Raw genomic sequence first — 19,947 nt, forward strand, 5'->3', positions numbered from 1 at the left:
TGTGTTTTTATAAATTAATTGAGTTAAAGTTGATCTGTATTTGAATATCTGCCACTATTTAAGTAAGTCAACTGACATTGATTTTTGAATAAAACGATTTTTTATTTTCCTCTTATAATTTATTACTATTAACATATTTACAATTTTTATTATCATACACTGGTGCACTTATACTAAATTGAGATCTCGCGTCTATATATTCATTTGTTTGAGAATATTTAACAATATTATGGCAAACTGCTCTTCGAAATTGTACAAAATATGAAGAATAAACAATTTTAAATCATTTGTTCAAGTGATTATTTTTTTAAAGTAGGATAATCATTGTTTATAAGAACTCATTACAAGAGTAACAATTTTTTATAATAATTAAAAATGTAGTTGTATTCAATCGCAATTCAAGAGCGAAGTGTGTAGTTAATTAATAAATCTTACCTATAGGTTGTTTATATTTATTTCTAAAATTTGTGTTTCGCTGTAGTATTTAAGATCTCCGATCATTGGCAAGAAAGACGGCGATGACCGCAGAAGCTAAAGCAAAAAAATAATAATTATAAAAAAAAATATTAAAACTAAGTTATTATATATGAAGTTGCTTTTCAAAAATAAATAGAAATTATATAATGGGTTGTAGATGGATTTCGCCGTAGTTTATAGCCATTTGCGTGGGACATATTAAAGTTCATAAGTGTATGCCCTGTCATTTTTTAAACGATAAGACGGCAATTCTGATCGCAAAGGAAACAGTTCAGGCGCAGGCGCAGCAGCTCTTTTGACTTCTAGAGCTGTCAAAATGACTTCCTATTGGCGAATAAGCTACTAGACCAAGCAACGGCAGACAATGATTTAAATATATTAGTAATAACTTTAAAACTTTTTACCTAATAGATTTATATTTCCACCGCAATATGTTTATCAAAAATCACAATAAATAGAAAAAGCTAAAATGTACTGATCTGAATATAGGACAAAAAATAGTTGTTTAAATTTAAGCAAAGATTTTGTTTTTGATAAGATCAATTTAATTTTAAACTTACATGCAAAAATGGCTGAAAATACGTAGAAGCCGACTTCGCAATTACTCTCTAGTAATTGGTTAAGGATTTGCACAGATGCAAAAGAGCTTATTCGACTTCCTGTCATCGTAAAAGACACCGCCAGTGCCCTGAAATAAAATAATTTTTATTATTAATTAACATTATAAGAAATGTGTCACATATTAAGAATATCTCATAATCAATCAAATCAAAATAAACTTTATTTAAGTAGGCTTTTACAAGCGCTTTTGAATCGTCATTTTACAATTAAGTGAAGAAAAGAACTGGCAAGAAACTCAGTAGTTACTTTTTTTTAACATTTAAAAATACAAATTCATGTTAGTTAAATACAATAATTTAATTAATATATTCTGCGTCAACAGATATTAGCTACACGCTTTTTTTATCATCTATAAAATCTTGTATTGAATAATATGCTTTTTCTACCAATGTATTTTTTACAAACGATTTGAATTTACTAAACGGCAAAGTTAAAAATGAATGCGGAATTTTATTATAGAAGAATGTTAGACGATGTTCAAAACGATTATTATTATTTTCGAAAACCCATAATTAAAATCATATACCATTTAAACTCACAACCAATGACATCAACTCGATATCAAATGTTATTTATTTGCCTTTTGTCCTTGTTGGTGGTTGGAAAAGGTTATATGTATGGTGGTGACCACTTATTGTCCCACTTACCTGTCCGCCTGCTTGTGTTATACAAAAAATTCACAACAAGATTTATATAAATTTTTTTTCAATTGTACTAACCTTAGGTACGTGGGGAAAAGCGCTACAGCCATGGCTGTGTACAATCCAATATTGACGATACCGATCAGGAAAAAGAAGAAAAAGACAGCACTGCCGATCGCGTTCGGTACAAGATTTACAATAATGCCGCATGAGCCACAAAATGCTGCTATGAACATCATCATGTTACGTCGACCGGTGCGGTTTATAACCTGAAAGGGAGTGTATGTTTATACAATCTAAATATATATAACTCAAAGGTGACTAACTGACATAGTGATCTATCAACGTACGGCCAGAACCACTGGATAGATCTGGCTGAAATTTGACATGCAGTTAGATGTTATGACGCAGGATCCGCTAATAAAGGATTTTGGATAAACTCCATCACTAAAGGGATAAAATAGGGGATGAAAGTTTGTATGAATTATTTTTTTTTTAGACTGATTGAACTGCAGTTAAATATTTTCTACTATAATCCCTTATTTTTCCTCCAAAATATATAAACAAAATACTCCAATAAAGGACATAGGCCTTTTGCCTAAATCATGACAACCAACACTCTAAAACGCGAGCGAAGCCGCGGGCGACTACTAGTTTTTTTGTACAATGTTTCAAATTAATTTTAAATAAGCTTTAATAAATGCGTAACTATGATTCGTTACAAAGCGCGAAGGAAAAGATTGAAGACTTTCGTCTTAAGGCACTGTGGGATCGACGATGTTAGGATTCGACGTAACTTCCCAAACGCTGCCCAACCCAGCTGAATTCTTCTATTCACCTCGTCCTCAAGGTTGTTTCTACCTAATCGCAGAGTCTGCCCGAGGTAGACATATTTTTGAACAACTTCGAGAACGGTACCGTGTATCATAGTCGGTTCCGGTAGAACATGTTCATTGAACATGACCTTGGTTTTATCCAAGTTCATCCGTAGGCCGATACGCATAGAAGAATCAGCCAGCTCGTTCAGCATTTGTTGTAGGTCCTGCAGCGTTTCTGCCACGATGACGATGTCGTCTGCGAATCTCAAGTGAGAGATGTATTCGCCATTGATGTTAATGCCACGTCCTTTCCAGTTCAGCGTTTTGAACATATCCTCCATTGCATTAGTGAACAATTTGGGGGAAATAACGTCCCCTTGTCTCACTCCTCGATGCAATGGTATGGGATTTGTTTGCTGATTCTGTACTCGGACGGACATGGTGGCAGCTTCGTAGAGACATCTCATCACTTGGATGTATCGCCAATCAACTTGGCAACGCTGCAGGGACTCCAGAACAGCCCAGATTTCAACCGAGTCAAAGGCCTTCTCATAGTCCACGAATGCAAGACACAGGGGCCGATTATACTCATGGGACTTCTGTATAATCTGCCGCACTGTATGGATGTGATCTATGGTGCCGTATCCAGTCCGAAACCCGGCCTGCTCCGGGGGTTGGAATTCGTCGAATCTTCGCGCAAGACGGTTCGTGATCACTCTTGAAAACAGTTTATAGACGTGGCTCAGTAGGGATATGGGACGATAGTTCTTCAGCAGGGTTTTGTCTCCCTTTTTGAAGAACAGGACGACCACACTCCTACTCCACGCCTCCGGAGTTCTCCCTTCGAAGAGGACAGAGTTAAAAAGCGTCTGAAGTTCCCTAAGTACCGGTTTACCTCCCGCTTTTAATAGCTCTGTGGTAACGCCGTCCTCTCCAGGGGCTTTTCCATTTTTAAGCTGTCCAAGAGCAGTCTCGATTTCGCCAATACTGACTTCAGGCAGGTCTTCGGAGAAATGGCGTGTTAATGTAGCTCTAGGATCCTCATTTTCGGATCAGGTCGAGATGCATGCGATGCGTATAACCGGCCGTAGAAGTCCTCTACTTCCGAAAGTACTGCCGGCTTAGAAGAAACGACTTCTCCACTTGCTGTGGTCAACTTCGTCAGGTGGCTCCTTCCAAGAGATTGTACGAACACCTTAGACCCCGATCAATAGCTTTCTATTGCAAGAGTATTGGAGCACCGGAGGTCGTGTCGTACGCGCCTGCTGATCTCTTGGTTTAATTGCCGTTTCTCTGACGAAGTGACAGGTGGGTTTTCACGTCGTTTCTTCATGAGCCCCAAAGTCTCTTTCGAAAGGTTCGACTTCCTGCCCTTACGCTGCATGCCACAATATCTCGTGCCTTCTTCCCTAAGAATTCGAACTACATTTTCGAGGTTCTGGTTTACGTCAGTTGTGGTTTCCACGGCAGCGAATCGGTTCTCCAGGATTGACTGGAATGTTTCAGATCCCGCAATGGTTTGGAGCAGCTTTGGTCGGAGCGTGGACTTCATCAGACGGGCGCGCTCGGCCTTAAAATTGATATTCAGAGAGTCTCGGAGGAGTCGGTGATCACAACCGGTATTGAACCTGTTAATCACTGAGACGTCTCTGAATATATGCCTCTTGTCCGTCCTTATGAAGTCGATCTCGTTTTTCGTCTTATTGTCGGGGCTTTGCCACGTCCACTTCCTTTGCGGCTGCTTCTTGAAGAAGGAGTTCATCAAGAAGAGCCCCTCCCGTTCGAGGAAGTTGACAAGCATTTGCCCCCTATGATTCCTGCTTCCAAATCCATGGGGTCCTACTACCGATTCGCTGCAGTTCTGTACTCCCACTTTAGCGTTGAAGTCCCCCATGACAACGTTGTAGTGGGTTTTCGTGGTGAAGTGGAGGGCCCTCGATATGTCATCGAATAATTCTTCCACTTCATCGTCCGAGTGTGTCGAGGTCGGTGCGTACGCTTGCACCAACTCGAGGCTGTACCTCTCGGTGAGCTTTATAATGAGGTACGCTACCCTGTTCGACACACTGTTCGAGATTTCCACCACGTTGTCAACTAGGGACTTATTTACCAGAAACCCAACGCCACCTTGGGATTGTTGGTCACCCTCTCGGAAGTACATTAGGTGGCCTGATTCGAGGGTTACGGTGTCCTCTCCCTCTCTACGGACTTCACATAGCCCTAATATGTGCCACCTAATTTTCCCAAGTTCTACCTCAAGTTGCGCTAGATGCGAGTCAAGCCGTAGCGTGCGTCCGTTGTACGTCGCAAGGGTCAGTCGGTTGTGGTGGCCTCCCGTAGCCCGGTGATTCTTGGCACCTCCCGTCCCGCCGTTACCATCGTCACCACCATGACGAGGAATAGCGGGGCTGCCGAGAACTGGGGGCCGTGGCTTGCGTGTGTGCTGCATGTGGAGGTTGTGCCCATAATCGCCACGCTGGGCAGGCGGGTTGGCGATCGCAGGGCGTAGCTTCTCGCACCGGTGACGCTGCTGCCCGTCACCGGCCTGTGGTATTTAGCTACGCCTATTATGTTGATGGTTATACCGCCATCAGTCGGTCGCCAGAGCCTCGTTTGCTGGTCGGCAGGATGCACCACGGGCAGGTGAGGTTGGCTTGGGGCACTAAGGTGTAGTTTGCGCCCCCTTACATCCCAACTACTATTACATCCTATTACATCCTATCTACTGTCAACGCACTGCTAAACATGGAATTTGGACATTGTGTTCCTTGTCAGGTATGGAATTTGACTTAAAAGAAATAAGAATATATCATACAATACTAATGTTTACTGGTACATCAAATCAAATTCCTTTATTAAATATAGTACAAGCAATGCACTTATGTATTGATTGTCAGTTTCAAAATTTTGAAATAGAATACTCTGACCTATGAAAAACCGGTGAAAGGAACTCAGCGTTTTTTGATAGCTTGTGGCTATTTACTTATGTTGAATATTACAAAGAAATATCCACAATTATTTATTTATTTACAATAAAAAACTGTATACATATAATTACAGGATATATTCCAGGTGGTCATCCCTGTTAACTCACTCAGGCTGCATCCTGCATCAAAACAAATCCACCTTCTCGGCTATCACATTGAGAGTACGCTATATATACGTTAATAATATAATAATGATGGACTTAAGTTTTATCACTAGTACTTCTCACTTCTAAAAATATATTTTATCTTAGATAATGAACAATAATCTTATTATATAATATTACAGTTATTAACTACGGGGTATTTACCATATATATTTTTATCCGTTGGAGCTCGATATTTCGATATTATCTACGAATGTCTTGTTCACGAGAACGAAAGAAGAATGTTATCGTGCGGACAAAATAAAAAACATGGTAAATATCCCGTAGTTAATAAATGTAATAATAAAAATAACCATGTTAATTTAAAATATTATTATATAATACTTACTAAGCTTATGATGGTGTTTGTAACGGACTGCACGGCGCCCACTGCCAGCACGATCAGGAGAGACGTTATGTTCAAAGAACAAGGAACTGCATGGGGCTGCAATGATTTAAACATTTATGATGCAGTTTCATCTTAGATGTAATCACAATTAACTGAACAATACTAATGTTTTATGTTTATTTGTAAAGTAAAGTAAGTAAAAAAATAGTAACAGCCTGTAAATTGCTGACTGCTGGGCTAAGACTTCCTCTCCCATTGAGGAGAGGGTTGGAACATATTCCATCACGATGTTCCAATGCGGGTTGGTGGAATGCACATGTGGCAGAATTTCGGTGAAATTAGACACATGCAGGTTTCCTCACCATGTTTTCCTTCACCGCTTAGCACGAGATGAATTATAAACACAAATTAAGCACATATATAATAGTGGTGCTTGCCTGAGGTTGAACCCGATTCAGATGCACGCGTTCTAACCACTGGGCCACTGGGTAAGTTTTCACTTGTTTTTATGAAACAGCCTTTTATAACCGACTTCAAAAAAGGAGGAGGTTCTCAATTCGTCGGGGCCTTTTTTATTTTTTATGTATGTTACCGAATTACTCGAAGATGGCTGGGCCGATTTTGACAATTCTTTTTTTGTTTGAATGGGCATGTTTTACAGGTGGTCCCATTGTCAGGAGATCAGCATCTGATGATGGGATCCTGGAGAAATCGAGGGAACTCCTCAAATTTTATGGGCACACCTATAGTGATTTCGGTTTTATTCAAAGTGCCTTGGTCATATGCTCACGAGAAGTGAGCATTTGATGAAGTGGAACTGATGATGAAGACCACAACTGGTAATCAGAACCTATTAGTAAGTAACTATTTTACGGGTTTAGTTCTATTTCTTTAAGATAGTCGTCAAGCAATTGATGTTAGTAAACATACCTATGATGAAGTCTAGCTGATGGTGGACTACCAGGAGAACTCCTCAATGATTAACATTGCATCGAGAAAAAACGTATTGTCTATTTGGCGATGAGCAGTTAACACCGACTTTGAGAGGTGATTAAAAAATCGTAAATTGGATATGGATGTAACTGATTATTTTTTTCTTTTTAGTTCATTTTTGAAGGCGGTTTTTTTTATTTATAAAAATTTGTCGTTTATCGTATCGCACAAAATTTAATATCCTAACTCATCGACTGTATCGATGATCTAGAATAGGAAGGCCTTCGATACAGTAAAAATATTTATATAACATAAATTTGATAAAATGTTGATATTTTAAAGTTCCACCTGTATTACAACTTTGTGCTATCGACCCTTCAGGTATAATTCGTTATGTTTTATATGATATATTTAGGTTTATTATCACTTACATCAGGAGGAGCACTGATACTGCTCCGAAGTATACTGCAAAGAGTAAGATTCGAACCTTCTCCTGTATTCAATATTTCTACCAATTGATTCGTAATTGTTGGCAGCCACACTTGGAACGCACCAACTCTGCAAAAATAAAATAAATAAAATATTGTATTTTACGTGAAGCAAATTGTCCTTCTTAATTTGAAAAATATTGTTTGATACTTCGATATAAGATCCACCAGTTCGGTTCTGTATGGCTATGGAACAGGATTTTAGCCAGAATCGTTAGCGATGGACTCACTCATGTTCAGACTTTCATTTATCAGTTCTTTATATATAAATAGGGCAGAATAAAACTGAGATGACCCAGTGGTTAGGTTAGGTTAGGTTAGGTGAAGGAAAACATCGTGAGGAAACATTCACGTGTCTAGTTTCATAGAAATTCTGACACATGTGTATTCCACCAACCCGCAGAACAGCGTGGTGGAATATGTTCCAAACCTTCTCCTCAAAGGGAGAGGAGGCCTTAGCGCAGTGGGAAATTTATAGGTTGTTGTTATTTGATTTTTATTCTCAACAGAATAAAAGTCAAATCATCAAATATTATTGTAATCTGTGTGAAAGTCTGCAGACTTTTAATAATATTATAACCGTACGGCGATGAAATATAAAGTTATTTGCTTTTGATATATTGTGCTAAAGGAAAATACTCAACTGTTGGAATATAAAAAGGGTGGTCATTATTACTGTATTCTTCAATAACGGCGATTTAAATAATGGTAAAATTCTTTCCTTCGCTGTTTTTGAACCGGAATTAGTTGTAATTTCCAACACAAAACTTTTTACCTGTAAATTAGTACATAGATAATTTAAATATTTGACCAAAAGACCATACATACATTTAGTATTATAATTTAAGCTCACATTATATTCCGACTTGGAGCCCAAATTATTAATCCTATGAATTTTCTTTAAAATGCTTAAAGCTTCCAACTCTCGACCTTTGGCGAAGAGAAACTTCGGACTTTCATACATGAAAAATAGCCATATTGCAGATACTATACTTGGTGTTGAGTACATCAAAAGTAGAGTTCGCCAGGAGTTCCAGTAAATACCCAGGGTAGGCAACTCATAAGAGAAGGTTAGTGGAATTATTGGTATTGCCAATACTGAAAATAAATACAGATTATTATTGATTTGTCTACTACGATTATAGTAAACTAGCCCCGCCTCGGCTACGCACGGGTGCAATACTTATACTAAATATACTACAGATTTTTCTTAACTACGACATCACATTAGAGACTTTCTTTACTATTCTGTCCACGTAGTATATACAATTTTTTTCTCTCTCGAATCACTCTATCTATTAAAAAAACCGCATCAAAATCCGTTGCCTAGTTTTAAAGATCCAAACATACATAGGGTCAGACAGCGGTGAGCGACTTTGTTTTATACTATGTAACGTTAAGTCTTAGTATATTTGAATATTTAATAGCAAATTTGTCTATGAACGTACCTGCCATTACTCCTTGTGCTAACAGGAATATACTACCCACGAGTAGAACCACTATGTTGCGCTTTATGATGGGAACACTTTCACTAAGCATTGTCATCGCCATTGAATACTGACCTGAGGATCTGGAAAGAGAATCATTACAAGAATATGTCCAATTAATAACAATTCAATTTTAGTAACCTAAAAATAATAATTGTAATGAGAAACTTTACTTATATTTTTATGTTTAGATCAGAAAGAGTCCAGATGTCCCACTGGATTGAACGCGTGCACCCTTACCTATGATTGCGGGTTCAAACCGAGGCAAGCACCGCTGTTTAATGTGCTTAATTTGTCTTTATAATTCATCTCGTGCTCAGCGGTGAAGGAAAACATCGTGAGGAAACCCGCATGTGACAAATTTAATAGAAATTCTGCCACATGTGTATTCCACCAACCCGCATTGGAACAGCGTGGTGGAATATGTTCCAAGCCTTCTCCTCAAAGGGAGAGAGGAGGCCTTTAGCCCAGCAGTGGGAATTTACAGGCTGTTGTTGTTGTATGTTTAGATCTGAACTCACAAGAGTGTAGCGATGAATTGAAGTATCATGAGCATAACCCAGTTCACGGATATGCTGGCCAGTGAATTGACAGTCGCAGAGGATATTAAAGATATTATGAGCGTCAATCTTCGACCAAAGACATCGGCAAGGTAGCCCCATAATAAGCCACCAATGATCAGACCTTAAAAAATACTTAAATTAGAAATTTTGACACTTCGAGTAGTTATTTTTGCACTTTTGAACTTGCTGCTAAAATCTGCTGAAGCAACTCGTATAGAATTACCGTATTGAAATAACCTACAAATCTTCTCCTCAAAAGACTCAGCAAAGGGAGGTCTGTTACGTTTTTAAATTTGCATAATATTCAAAACTGATATCATTATGCTTTATTGTATAAATACAGTTTCATATTTAAGCTTATCACAAATATAGATTTGATTGATAACATTTACGAATAGGTTAAGGATAAATAGCTCGGAAATTGGGTTAATAATTTAATTTATGGCATAGATTATCGTTTAAATTTTTAGATGTTTTACCTACGACTGGAGCTGCGGCTAGAATTCCCCTCTGCGCGGTAGTGGTCTCTAGTTCACAAGCACTTGTAGGGACTATTATGGTGTTTCCGTACGCTGTACAAACCAGTGCGATCACCACAAGACCTGATAAGCTTATTAATGAGTAGCTGTATAGGCCGAATCCTGAAATTTTATGAAATTTGAAGAAAATGTTTTCGATATGTTTCAACCATAGGGTCGCCTAGCGATGTAAATATTGCAGTTTCGTAAAATCTTGAAAAGGACTTAACTTTGACCATTCTATATGCTTCATATGCTATTATTATTATAGTCAAAGTCGCATATAACTTTTTGAAATACCAGAATAGCGTTCCTGCTGTTCAAGACGTCGTGTTCCTAAGCACTAGTCTGACGTTTAAGCTTAGGAGAAAATTATGAAATAATCCTGGACTTGTATGTTAATTAAGTTTGTAACTGTAGTTTTGTAATTAATTACGAATATAAAATTAATTTGCTATAAAATCTACATTAATATTTTAAATGTGAAAGAAACTCTGTCTGGCTGTATGTCGCTCTTTCACGATCAAAATAATGAAGCAAATTTTGGTGTAATTTGGTGTGAATAAACTTGAACTTTAAGCAAGGACAAGGGCTCTTTTTTTTTGTCTAACACATGATAGCCCCTAAATTGCGAGCGAAGCCGCGGGCGACATGTAGTCACTACATAAATATCGAAGTCAAAAACTTTTCAATCGACTTCAAAAAAAGGAGGAGGTTCTCAATTCGACCCGTATGTTTTTTTTTCTATGTTTATCGATAGCTCCGCCAATTATGAACCGATTTGGACACATCTTTTTTCGGCATGTAGGTAATACCTCAAGGGTGGTCCCATTTAAATTTAATGATAAAAAAACGACCCCCAAGGGTGGAAAATTGGGGATGAACATTTTTATACGCAATTTTTTAAAAAAGTTAATTATTTTAATTTAGAAGCTATGAGTTTTGCCTAGCACGTGACAACCAACCCACTAAAACGCGAGTGAATCCGCGGGCGAAAACTAGTTTATTATAAATGAAAACAAAACATTTTTTATAAGTAGTACAAAAATGAAAAGTTTGCCCTGAATAATTAATTTATTACAGCCAGTATCACTCTTAACGACAATAAATTACAACGATATGCTATACATTCATTTAATTTTAGGTTCATTGAATCAATTAACCGATTCGTGCAGGTATATGCACTTCCCGTAGTAGTTTGCCTTGAAGTATTTTCTATTTGGTATGCTCCACTAGGTTCCGATCTAATGCAATTCTGTTTACTTTAAAAGTAACCTGAGTTTAAGGCTGTTTGCGTGAAAAATCCACATTAGTGAATAAACATCTTGCTAGTGGCGGATTTACCAAGAGGCTAAGTAGGCTGGAGCCTAGAGCGGCAGATTTAGAGGGGCGGCAAATTCAGCCTAAATTTGTTTTATAGAAAAAAAAACTTATAATTATGTGTTACGTCCGTAATCCGTATACTCGTCACTACATAGCGTGTTGGAAAAATAATCTAGTAACTTACAGAAATATCACCAAGTTTATAATCATAGTAATAACACAAATCATAAATGTTGCAAAAAAAAGAAGGGGCGGTAAAAATTGAGTAGCCTACTAGCGGCAGATTTGTAAATCCACTACTGCATCTTGCACTTTTGTTGAGGGTTTTGGGAAATAGTTATATTTTTTCATTTGGTGGAATTATGCTCTTAGTTTTGTGTAAGAGTTAAAAATTATATTAACGCCACTTCGAGACTCAAAACGATTTTTATTGATGGCGATAACTTAAGAGTTAAATTATATGAAATGTTAGGAATAGCTCATGAACGGATATCAGAAGTGCACAGAATGTAGTAATAAAAATAATTATTTTAAAAATACATATCTTTATAACATAAATATTGGATGATTATACACAAAATAATAAATATTATTTATGAACATAAGAATTAATAACATTAAATGCTTAAATGTATACAAATATCAAGTAAAACTAGTTACTGTACAAATCTTGACCATACATAATAAATATTGGACTACATCATATAGATTAAAAATAAAAAAAAATCCTTTTCATTAAAATATTGTTTTTAATTAATTATGCTTAGTGCCTACATACAAATATGCAAAGACCAAATACCTAGTTGACCTCGTACCTACGCTACCTTTTCCTCTTCTATTTGTCAACTGATTTTCTTTTATTTTTAACGATTGGTAAAAGTGATCATAAACAAAATCGGAACGGAATTTAATATCCCTTATGATTAGAGTTGATTAAAATTCCTTAATTTAAAAGTAATGATTGATGATTATTTAATATCGATAACTTACCTGTTTTGTTTAACGCTTCCTCAAAGGGCACTTTATCTTCATCCTCTACACCACCCATATTTATACCACAGAATCAAATAGTATTAAATAAATTAAAATTTTCGTTCGTCTCGACCTTCTGGTTCTGTGGCTGAGACGTCTCTAGCGAATATAATCAATACTATATCTTAAATGTGGATTCGTTAATCGGTTTAGGATGATATCGATAAATGCTCGTTCGCTTCATGTAATTCCGCAAATGAATTTTTTTTTGTATAAATAATTGCTACTTGATTAGGAAATTTCATTTTAACGTGAATAGCTGTGTATTAATACGAGTAAAATATGTTATAAATATCAATTGTATAGTAATTAAAAATCTTTATTGTATGGTTTTTACAATGTGAATTGGATTGAATCATTTAAAATAAAATAATAATTTAAATTATGTTTGTCACCATATGGAAAAAAAGTACTACGTAGCTTAAAACAAAGTCGCTTTCTATGGCTTAAATCTTCAAGCATACGCAACGGATTTTGATGCGGTTTTTCTTTAACACATAGAGTGATTCGAGAAGAAGTTTTTACATATAATACGTGAACTATTTAGTAAAGACACGCTGATAATTTTAGAAGTTTCAAATGTGATGTCGTAATTAAACAAATTCTGTAGTATATTTAGTATCAGTATTGCACCCGTGCGTAGCCGCTAGTAATAAATAAACTTGAACAAGAGGGATCATAGAAGATAATTCACTTAAATAAGCATAATATTTTAGATATTTATTTAATATAATAATGTTATTATTATACCTAAATTTAGTTAGTTATTTTGATTTAATAACAAATAACGAATTTTATTAACGAATGACAGTTTGTGTAATAAAATAGTATATTTTATCGAAGTACTTACATTAAAATTCCTAAAAATATATTTTATCGGTTAAAAAACACATTTTCATAAATATTATCTGATATAAGCGTTAGATTATTTCTTATTTATTAATGTTATGATATATAGTTCAAAGGATATAGGTAGCTATTATCTTGTGTATTTTTATTACATTAGGTTTATAATTATACTAATGAAATAAAATTATTGGTATTATTTTTATTTATTTAATAATACAAAATTATTTACATTTGTAATCCTAATTTCAGTTCTTATACGTTTTTTTATTACATAAAACAAATTCGATATTTGACAATATTCTTATATTCAACTTATTTTTTTATAAATTCCATATTTAAATATATTCAATACATATATATATTCATATATAATGTCTTCAGGTACAATTTTATACAAAACAAAGTTTATTGATCTAATAATATTTGTTGATTTTTCTAAATTACTTTTAAAATCATACTATATTATAATAATTAAAATAAAATATAATTAATACGTATTAGAAGATCATTAAAGATATATGAAAATATTATTCTCTACATACAAATAAATTATCCTATTAAAAATATTAGCTGTAACAGTCTATTGCAGTCCAATGTTTCGTTTAAAAACGCAGCCTTGTGTTTAACAATCCTTTTACAGAAAATTCGAAATTCAAACTTTTTTTAAAGAATCTCTCGTCAGCCTTTCTCTCTTCATTCATTCAAAAACATTCATCATACATATCATTATTTAGCCATCCTTAATTTCTTCAAATAAATTAGCAGTCTATAGTTGATCTCATCATTCTTACATCGAATGAATTTGCATATTGTGGACTTCAAGATTGTCATTTTATTGTAATGTAATAGTTCATTTATTTCCTCGGTTTCTTATCCTCTGGTAGGAACCATGAGAATGCCACTGCAGCTGAAAGTTGATAATTATTTATGAGAAGCTGTATTAATGAAATATAATAATTTTTATAATTTCTTATAAAACCTTTAAATAGAAAACATTAATACCTTCGTCAACAAATTAAAAAAAAAATGAATAAAAAGTGTTGATGCCATTAATATTTGAGCAAAAGTAAGCGTGGAACTAATCTTGAATTGAAATTTTATTTCGTATTTTTTTTTTACTAACTATTAAAAAGTACATAAGTAATTTTAGAAGTAAGATGTATAGAGAATAAAAGCTCTACAATTTGAATTGCGCATAAACAATATTACTTACTTAGTAACAGCACCGACCAGACGTAAAACGTGGCTTCGCAGTTCGCTGATATGAGCGCTCCGATGGCGTTGACGCCCAAAAACGCGCTCGACCTCCCCAACATTACAGACAGACAAGATGCCATACCCCTGTTAAAAATAAGAACATATTTTCTATCTCACTCACCCAAATACATGTACAATATAATTACATCATTTTTTTATAACGGTATAGATAAATTTTATCATAACAATTTATTTTAATATATTCTATGAAAGTTCGTTTACCTTAGAGAAGTGGGATACAGCTCTACGAAGTAAACACTGAGAATTCCCATTGAAAGTGCACACAGTAAGAAGAAGAAGAAGAATATTCCTCCAGCAATTGGAACAGCGATCAGGTTCAGGAGTATAGCAGCGGCCGCAGATACAGTCAATATTATTATCATGGCCAATCTCTTTCTTGAGCCACACGTGAGGGATAGCACGAGGTTTATAGAACTGGCTAAGGCACCATATGACATGGCGGAGAGGAGAGTAGTCTCCTGGATTGTGTCGTTACAGACTTCTTGCACGACCTGAAATAAAATTAATGAACTGTTAGGAGAAGAAGAATGAGTTTTAGAAGCATTTTTGTATCGTTTATTTGACACAGTGTATTTTATAATAAATCAATCATCTGGGACTTTGCCCTTGTATAAGATCGTAGTTGCGTTCTTTCCTTAGAAATTAATTACCATTCAAAACAAATTCGATTTTATAGTTTGGCCCCGAAAGAGTCAAAGACAGAATGACCTTCGATTTTATAATATTAGTAATATAGATCATGACATATTGACTTACGGTATTATTTCCAGTAAAAGAAACAGCTTCTGTGGAGTATCGGATCACGGTGCATAAGTTCATGCCCTGTCCGCCACCGGCTTCAAGAACCGAAAACAAGTTGTTCATGATGTAAGGCAACCAGAGGATGAAGCCACTGCCACTGAAATATGAAAATAATCATTTAAAATCTACTCTATACGAAATTTTCCTGTCTTTACTAGTGTAAAAATATTTGAGCATACATTTGATTGATTACAGTTGATAAAGAGATATATATGTCATTTTAATTCGATTAAAAACAACCAAATAGATAATATTATAATAAAAATAGAAATCGATTTATTAGTCTGATAACATGTGTTATTAGTTTTGTTAAATTTAAAAACAATTTTATAATAATCATTGTATCACGTCATTTATATACATACATATCAAACAAGAATTGTATAATAAAGCCCCTATGGAACCCAAAACTGCCAAAAGTGCTCAAAGTTTTTGATAAGTTGAGATGTTTTGGGGAGTCTAGTGGCCCAGTGGTCAGAACGCGTGCATCTTAACCGATGATTGCGGGTTCCAACCCAGGCAAGCACTGCTGATTCATGTGCTTAATTTGTCTTTATAATTCAGCGGTTAAGGAAAACATCGTGAGGAAACCTGCATGTGACAAATTTCATAGAAATTCTGTCACATGTGTATTCCACCAACAAGCATTCTAACAGCGTGGTGGAATATGTTCCAAAAACCTTCTCCTAAAAGGTAGAGGAGGCTTTTAGCCCAGCAGTGGGAATTTACAGGCTGTTGTTGTTGAGATTTTGCAATAAAACTTACGTCATGTAAATAATAGTGACGAGGTAGAAAAGTTTGAGCGTGACTTTCAGTAGAGGAGGTCTGAACAAAGCAGCGGTCTGCTCCCACATTACTTTCAGGAACGAATCTTGGTTTGTGGACTCCTCTGATTGATCTAGCAGTTTCTTGATCTGAAATAAAACAAAACCGTTTACTGATTGATTTACAAAATGTGTACATTATTATACTCCATAATCTAATAATAATATTTTATTAAAACGTTCTAGTGTTTACACAGATTTTAACGGAAACACTTACAGGGAAATCGTCGACTTTTTTTCCAGTATTGCAAGCGTATATCTTCTTCAATACTTCTAAGGCCTTCTCTTGCTGTCCCCTGGATACTAAGAATTTAGGACTTTCATGGAACAGCTGTAGCAAGCAAGCGGTAGCGGCACATGGTATCGACATGACGAGAGCCAGGAGACGCCAGGGCCGGTAGTTGATGCCCAAAAAGTCAATCCAATAGACGAACTCAAGAGGCAGGATTGGGTACGCGAATACTATAACAATAAACCATTATTAGCAATTGTAAAAATCTTTTATTTATTAGAAACAGATTTCAAAATATTTAAACATTATGTTAACGTATTATTTTAGTATGTAGATAAATAATTGAATTTCATTTGTGTTGGTTTATCATTAGATTAAGTCAAAAAGTTAAATTACTTACAAGCAACAACAGCCTGGGAACACATGAGGGAACAAGTGCACAGCAACATGGATCTCCCTCTAGAACGCTCTGAACAGCTCTCTCCCAGCAGCGTGTAAGCACCAGAATTACTTGCAGATGTGCTGTGGACAATGCATTATTGCACATGTCAAAAACGCATCATATAAGGTATGGAAAAGTTAAAATTTGAGTGCGTTTTCGTCACATCTTCTGTTCAATATTTACAAGAAATCGTAGTAAGCCTAAATAAATGTCATAATGATAAATCTATTTCAGTCACAAATAAAATCGACTAGAAAACATTAAATATTTTATTAAGAGATAAAATTATCAAACATCTTACGAGGTGTGGTGTGTGACGCATATGATATATTTTTAGTTTGTTTAAAAATTTCTCTGGGAAATACGGTGAAAGTAAATATGAGTTACGTTATACTTTATTTTATTCAATATAAGTATTATACGTATTGAAAAATTGGACTTTGGTGTAAGATGCCTCGATATTAAATAACTAAAGTATTTTGAAATGAGTATGATTTGACTTTTGATTACATTGAGTGCAGGATCATTGTTATGATTATATTTAATTTGTGGACGTTTATTACAAAAACATAGTTTTGTTGAGTGTTTATTATTAATTGCGACTCTTGCGACTCGAAAACTCTAGTTTTAAAATTAAAATGCTTAATATCGAAACTACTTAATTAGTAGATCGAACAAGTCTAATTCGAACCGAGATGCGGAAAATGACGAAAATTTGTTCCAAAATTATTTATAATTTCGTGGAGATCCGTTATCTCGCTTCAGATCCGTTGTTAATATTTACCCTACATATTAGTTATGTCATGCGACCTGAAATCGGACGAGATTTCCATTACGTCATAGAATGAATACGCCGGTAACATTTTTAGCTTATCTATATAGAAATCTAAATGTCAAAAAAGGTTTGGAGCTTAACCAAACACGCTTTCCCAGTGCGGGTTCATCCTCCATATTGCAGAATTTCATCATTTTACAAATAAAAACTTGGTGGAACTTATTCGGGGTTCAATGCACAATATTCAGGCAAGATTCGAGTGTTCTCTGATCACGATCACTGAGCTATCTCGGCTCTCACCTTATCTAATAATTAATATTTGTTACAAATACCAAAGTTCGTTTTAAAAATATTCGGCATACATTGCTACTTATTATTTACATATAAATGTAATAGTGTTATAAAATATTTCTTGGCTTGCAATAAAAAGCGTCTATACTTAACAATATATATTAATGTATCACCTACATCCTTACACTCTCAAAATTTATTCAATTATTGAATGTGTTAAACCGTAGGTTATAATTATCAAGATGGAGCATAAAAATTCCTTCATTCCTCATTGACGCTTCATTTCAAAGTACAATAATCGAAATGATTTATAGACACGATAGCTCTGATATCTGTAGAGGAATGCATGTGTGATAATGCACGCGATGTATATTGAATAATATTAAATAAATATCAATGAGATAAGTTGTGTTACTCACAAGGTAGAGGACGCGAGTTTCAAGAGCGCCATTATCTTCCAGTTCGGAGCAAAACTACTGAGAGCTGCGAATACGAAACCAACAGACATCGACAGAACCAGCGTCAGCCGTCTTCCCTTTGTGTCCGACACGTAGCCCCATAATTGCGCACCGAGGACAACTCCTGTAAACCAAATTGAATTAAATGCCACTTATTTTTTTTTTGTCCTATTCTTATTTAGCAAATATTTGCAAGATACATTATCTCTTTGACCCAAAATAATCCTATGGAAGATATGTCGTAACCAACTGAATGATGATTTTCTTGTATTATTTTAAATAAACTTGCACAGAAAAATATAGGGAAAAAAATTACCAATAAGTGGCGTAGCAGTCAATAACGCTCTCTGTTGCATTGTCAAACCTAAGTCGCATACCGCTGCAGCCACAACAAAGCTTGTGCCAAATAAGTCCATTCCCATCGCCTGCAAAGTCCAGCTGCACACGAGTAACAACCCAAAGTTGTATTTGCCAAAACCTGTTTCATTAAAATATTTATTTATTATGAATACATGATACGAATAACAAATGATCAATTAACTCCAAAGATAGATATTGTACAGTATATTAGGATGTTTATTGTATTATAACAACTAGGCATTGGAATCTGTACATATAATTCTATTTTTAAATTTATTTTATGTTGAATAAGAGCAGAGATGGTTAGAACGCCTGCATCTTAAAAGATGTTTTCGGGTTCAAACCCAGGCAAGCACCACTATATATATGTGCTTAATTTGTATTTATAATTCATCTCGTGCTCGGCGGTGAAGGAAAACATCGTGAGGAAACCTGCATGTGTCTAATTTCATAGAAATTCTGCCACATGTGCATTCCACCAACCCGCATTGGAACAGCGTGGTGGAATATGTTCCAAACCCTCTCTTTAATTAAAGAGCATTAACCCAGCAGTGGGAAATTTACAGGCTGTTATTTTACTTTACTTTTATGATGAATATATAATCACAGGTCTTCTTGCAAGATACATTATGTGAACATCTATAAGTTTCTAATTATTACCCGTAGCATTGAGGGCTTCTTCTACTGTCGCTGCATGTAGTGGTTTATCTTTCTCGCAATCTTGTTTCGCCACACTCTTCTCTGTTTTCAGCTGCATTTTGTCTCTTGTGATAATGTCTGCAAAACAGTTTCTTTTTTCATAAAATGACCTAATTTTAATTGCGAAAGTAATTGCTACTTTTGGAAATGAAATAGTGATAAAATTTCCAGTAAACAAAATTATAGGTAATGAATGCTATTTAATGTCACTGAAAATTACTTTTTCTCAAAAATGTATTTAAAGTATGTATTAATCTTACAACAAAAAATATAATCTTGTAGATATTATTGGTTTATTATAATACACAAAAATTACGCAAAGTTCGCCTTTCAAAAATAATGTTTGTTAAGGGCGTATTTTAAATGAAATGTTATTGTTGGACGTTTCTTGGGTTTTAAGGATTCAAAAGTGTAATACTTAAAAGGAATTTATAACATCATATACATTAAAATTTTAAAACTCCTGATAAAGTTTTTTTTTTCAAATTTCTACGAATATTATGAATACGAAAGAAGCTCTTTCAGTAACCTCTTCACGCTTAATCCGCTGTACCGTAT

At 35.0% G+C, this 19,947-nt stretch overlaps 2 protein-coding genes across 2 annotated transcripts; both read right to left on the reverse strand.

Moving 5' to 3' along the window:
* Positions 1–97: 97 nt before the first annotated feature.
* LOC124535199 (synaptic vesicle 2-related protein-like) lies at positions 98–12,499 on the reverse strand. Its single transcript, XM_047111301.1, has 11 exons — positions 12,339–12,499; positions 9,987–10,148; positions 9,466–9,628; positions 8,906–9,027; positions 8,311–8,555; positions 8,102–8,232; positions 7,401–7,527; positions 6,037–6,132; positions 1,818–2,008; positions 1,038–1,165; positions 98–531 (listed from the first exon to the last, which is right to left on the reverse strand). The coding sequence occupies exons 1-11, from the start codon at positions 12,394–12,396 to the stop codon at positions 485–487; spliced, it is 1,470 nt and encodes a 489-aa protein (XP_046967257.1). The 5' UTR covers positions 12,397–12,499; the 3' UTR covers positions 98–484.
* A 1,224-nt stretch (positions 12,500–13,723) lies between these two features.
* LOC124535357 (synaptic vesicle glycoprotein 2C-like) lies at positions 13,724–19,486 on the reverse strand. Its single transcript, XM_047111555.1, has 10 exons — positions 19,351–19,486; positions 18,647–18,808; positions 18,292–18,454; positions 16,765–16,886; positions 16,350–16,594; positions 16,074–16,222; positions 15,264–15,405; positions 14,709–14,998; positions 14,443–14,570; positions 13,724–14,136 (listed from the first exon to the last, which is right to left on the reverse strand). Exons 1-10 carry the CDS (start codon positions 19,445–19,447, stop codon positions 14,084–14,086), a joined length of 1,551 nt encoding a protein of 516 aa, XP_046967511.1. The 5' UTR covers positions 19,448–19,486; the 3' UTR covers positions 13,724–14,083.
* Positions 19,487–19,947: the final 461 nt, after the last annotated feature.

Source organism: Vanessa cardui, chromosome 14 (assembly GCF_905220365.1).
Source record: "Vanessa cardui chromosome 14, ilVanCard2.1, whole genome shotgun sequence".
Lineage (NCBI taxonomy): Eukaryota > Metazoa > Arthropoda > Insecta > Lepidoptera > Nymphalidae > Vanessa > Vanessa cardui.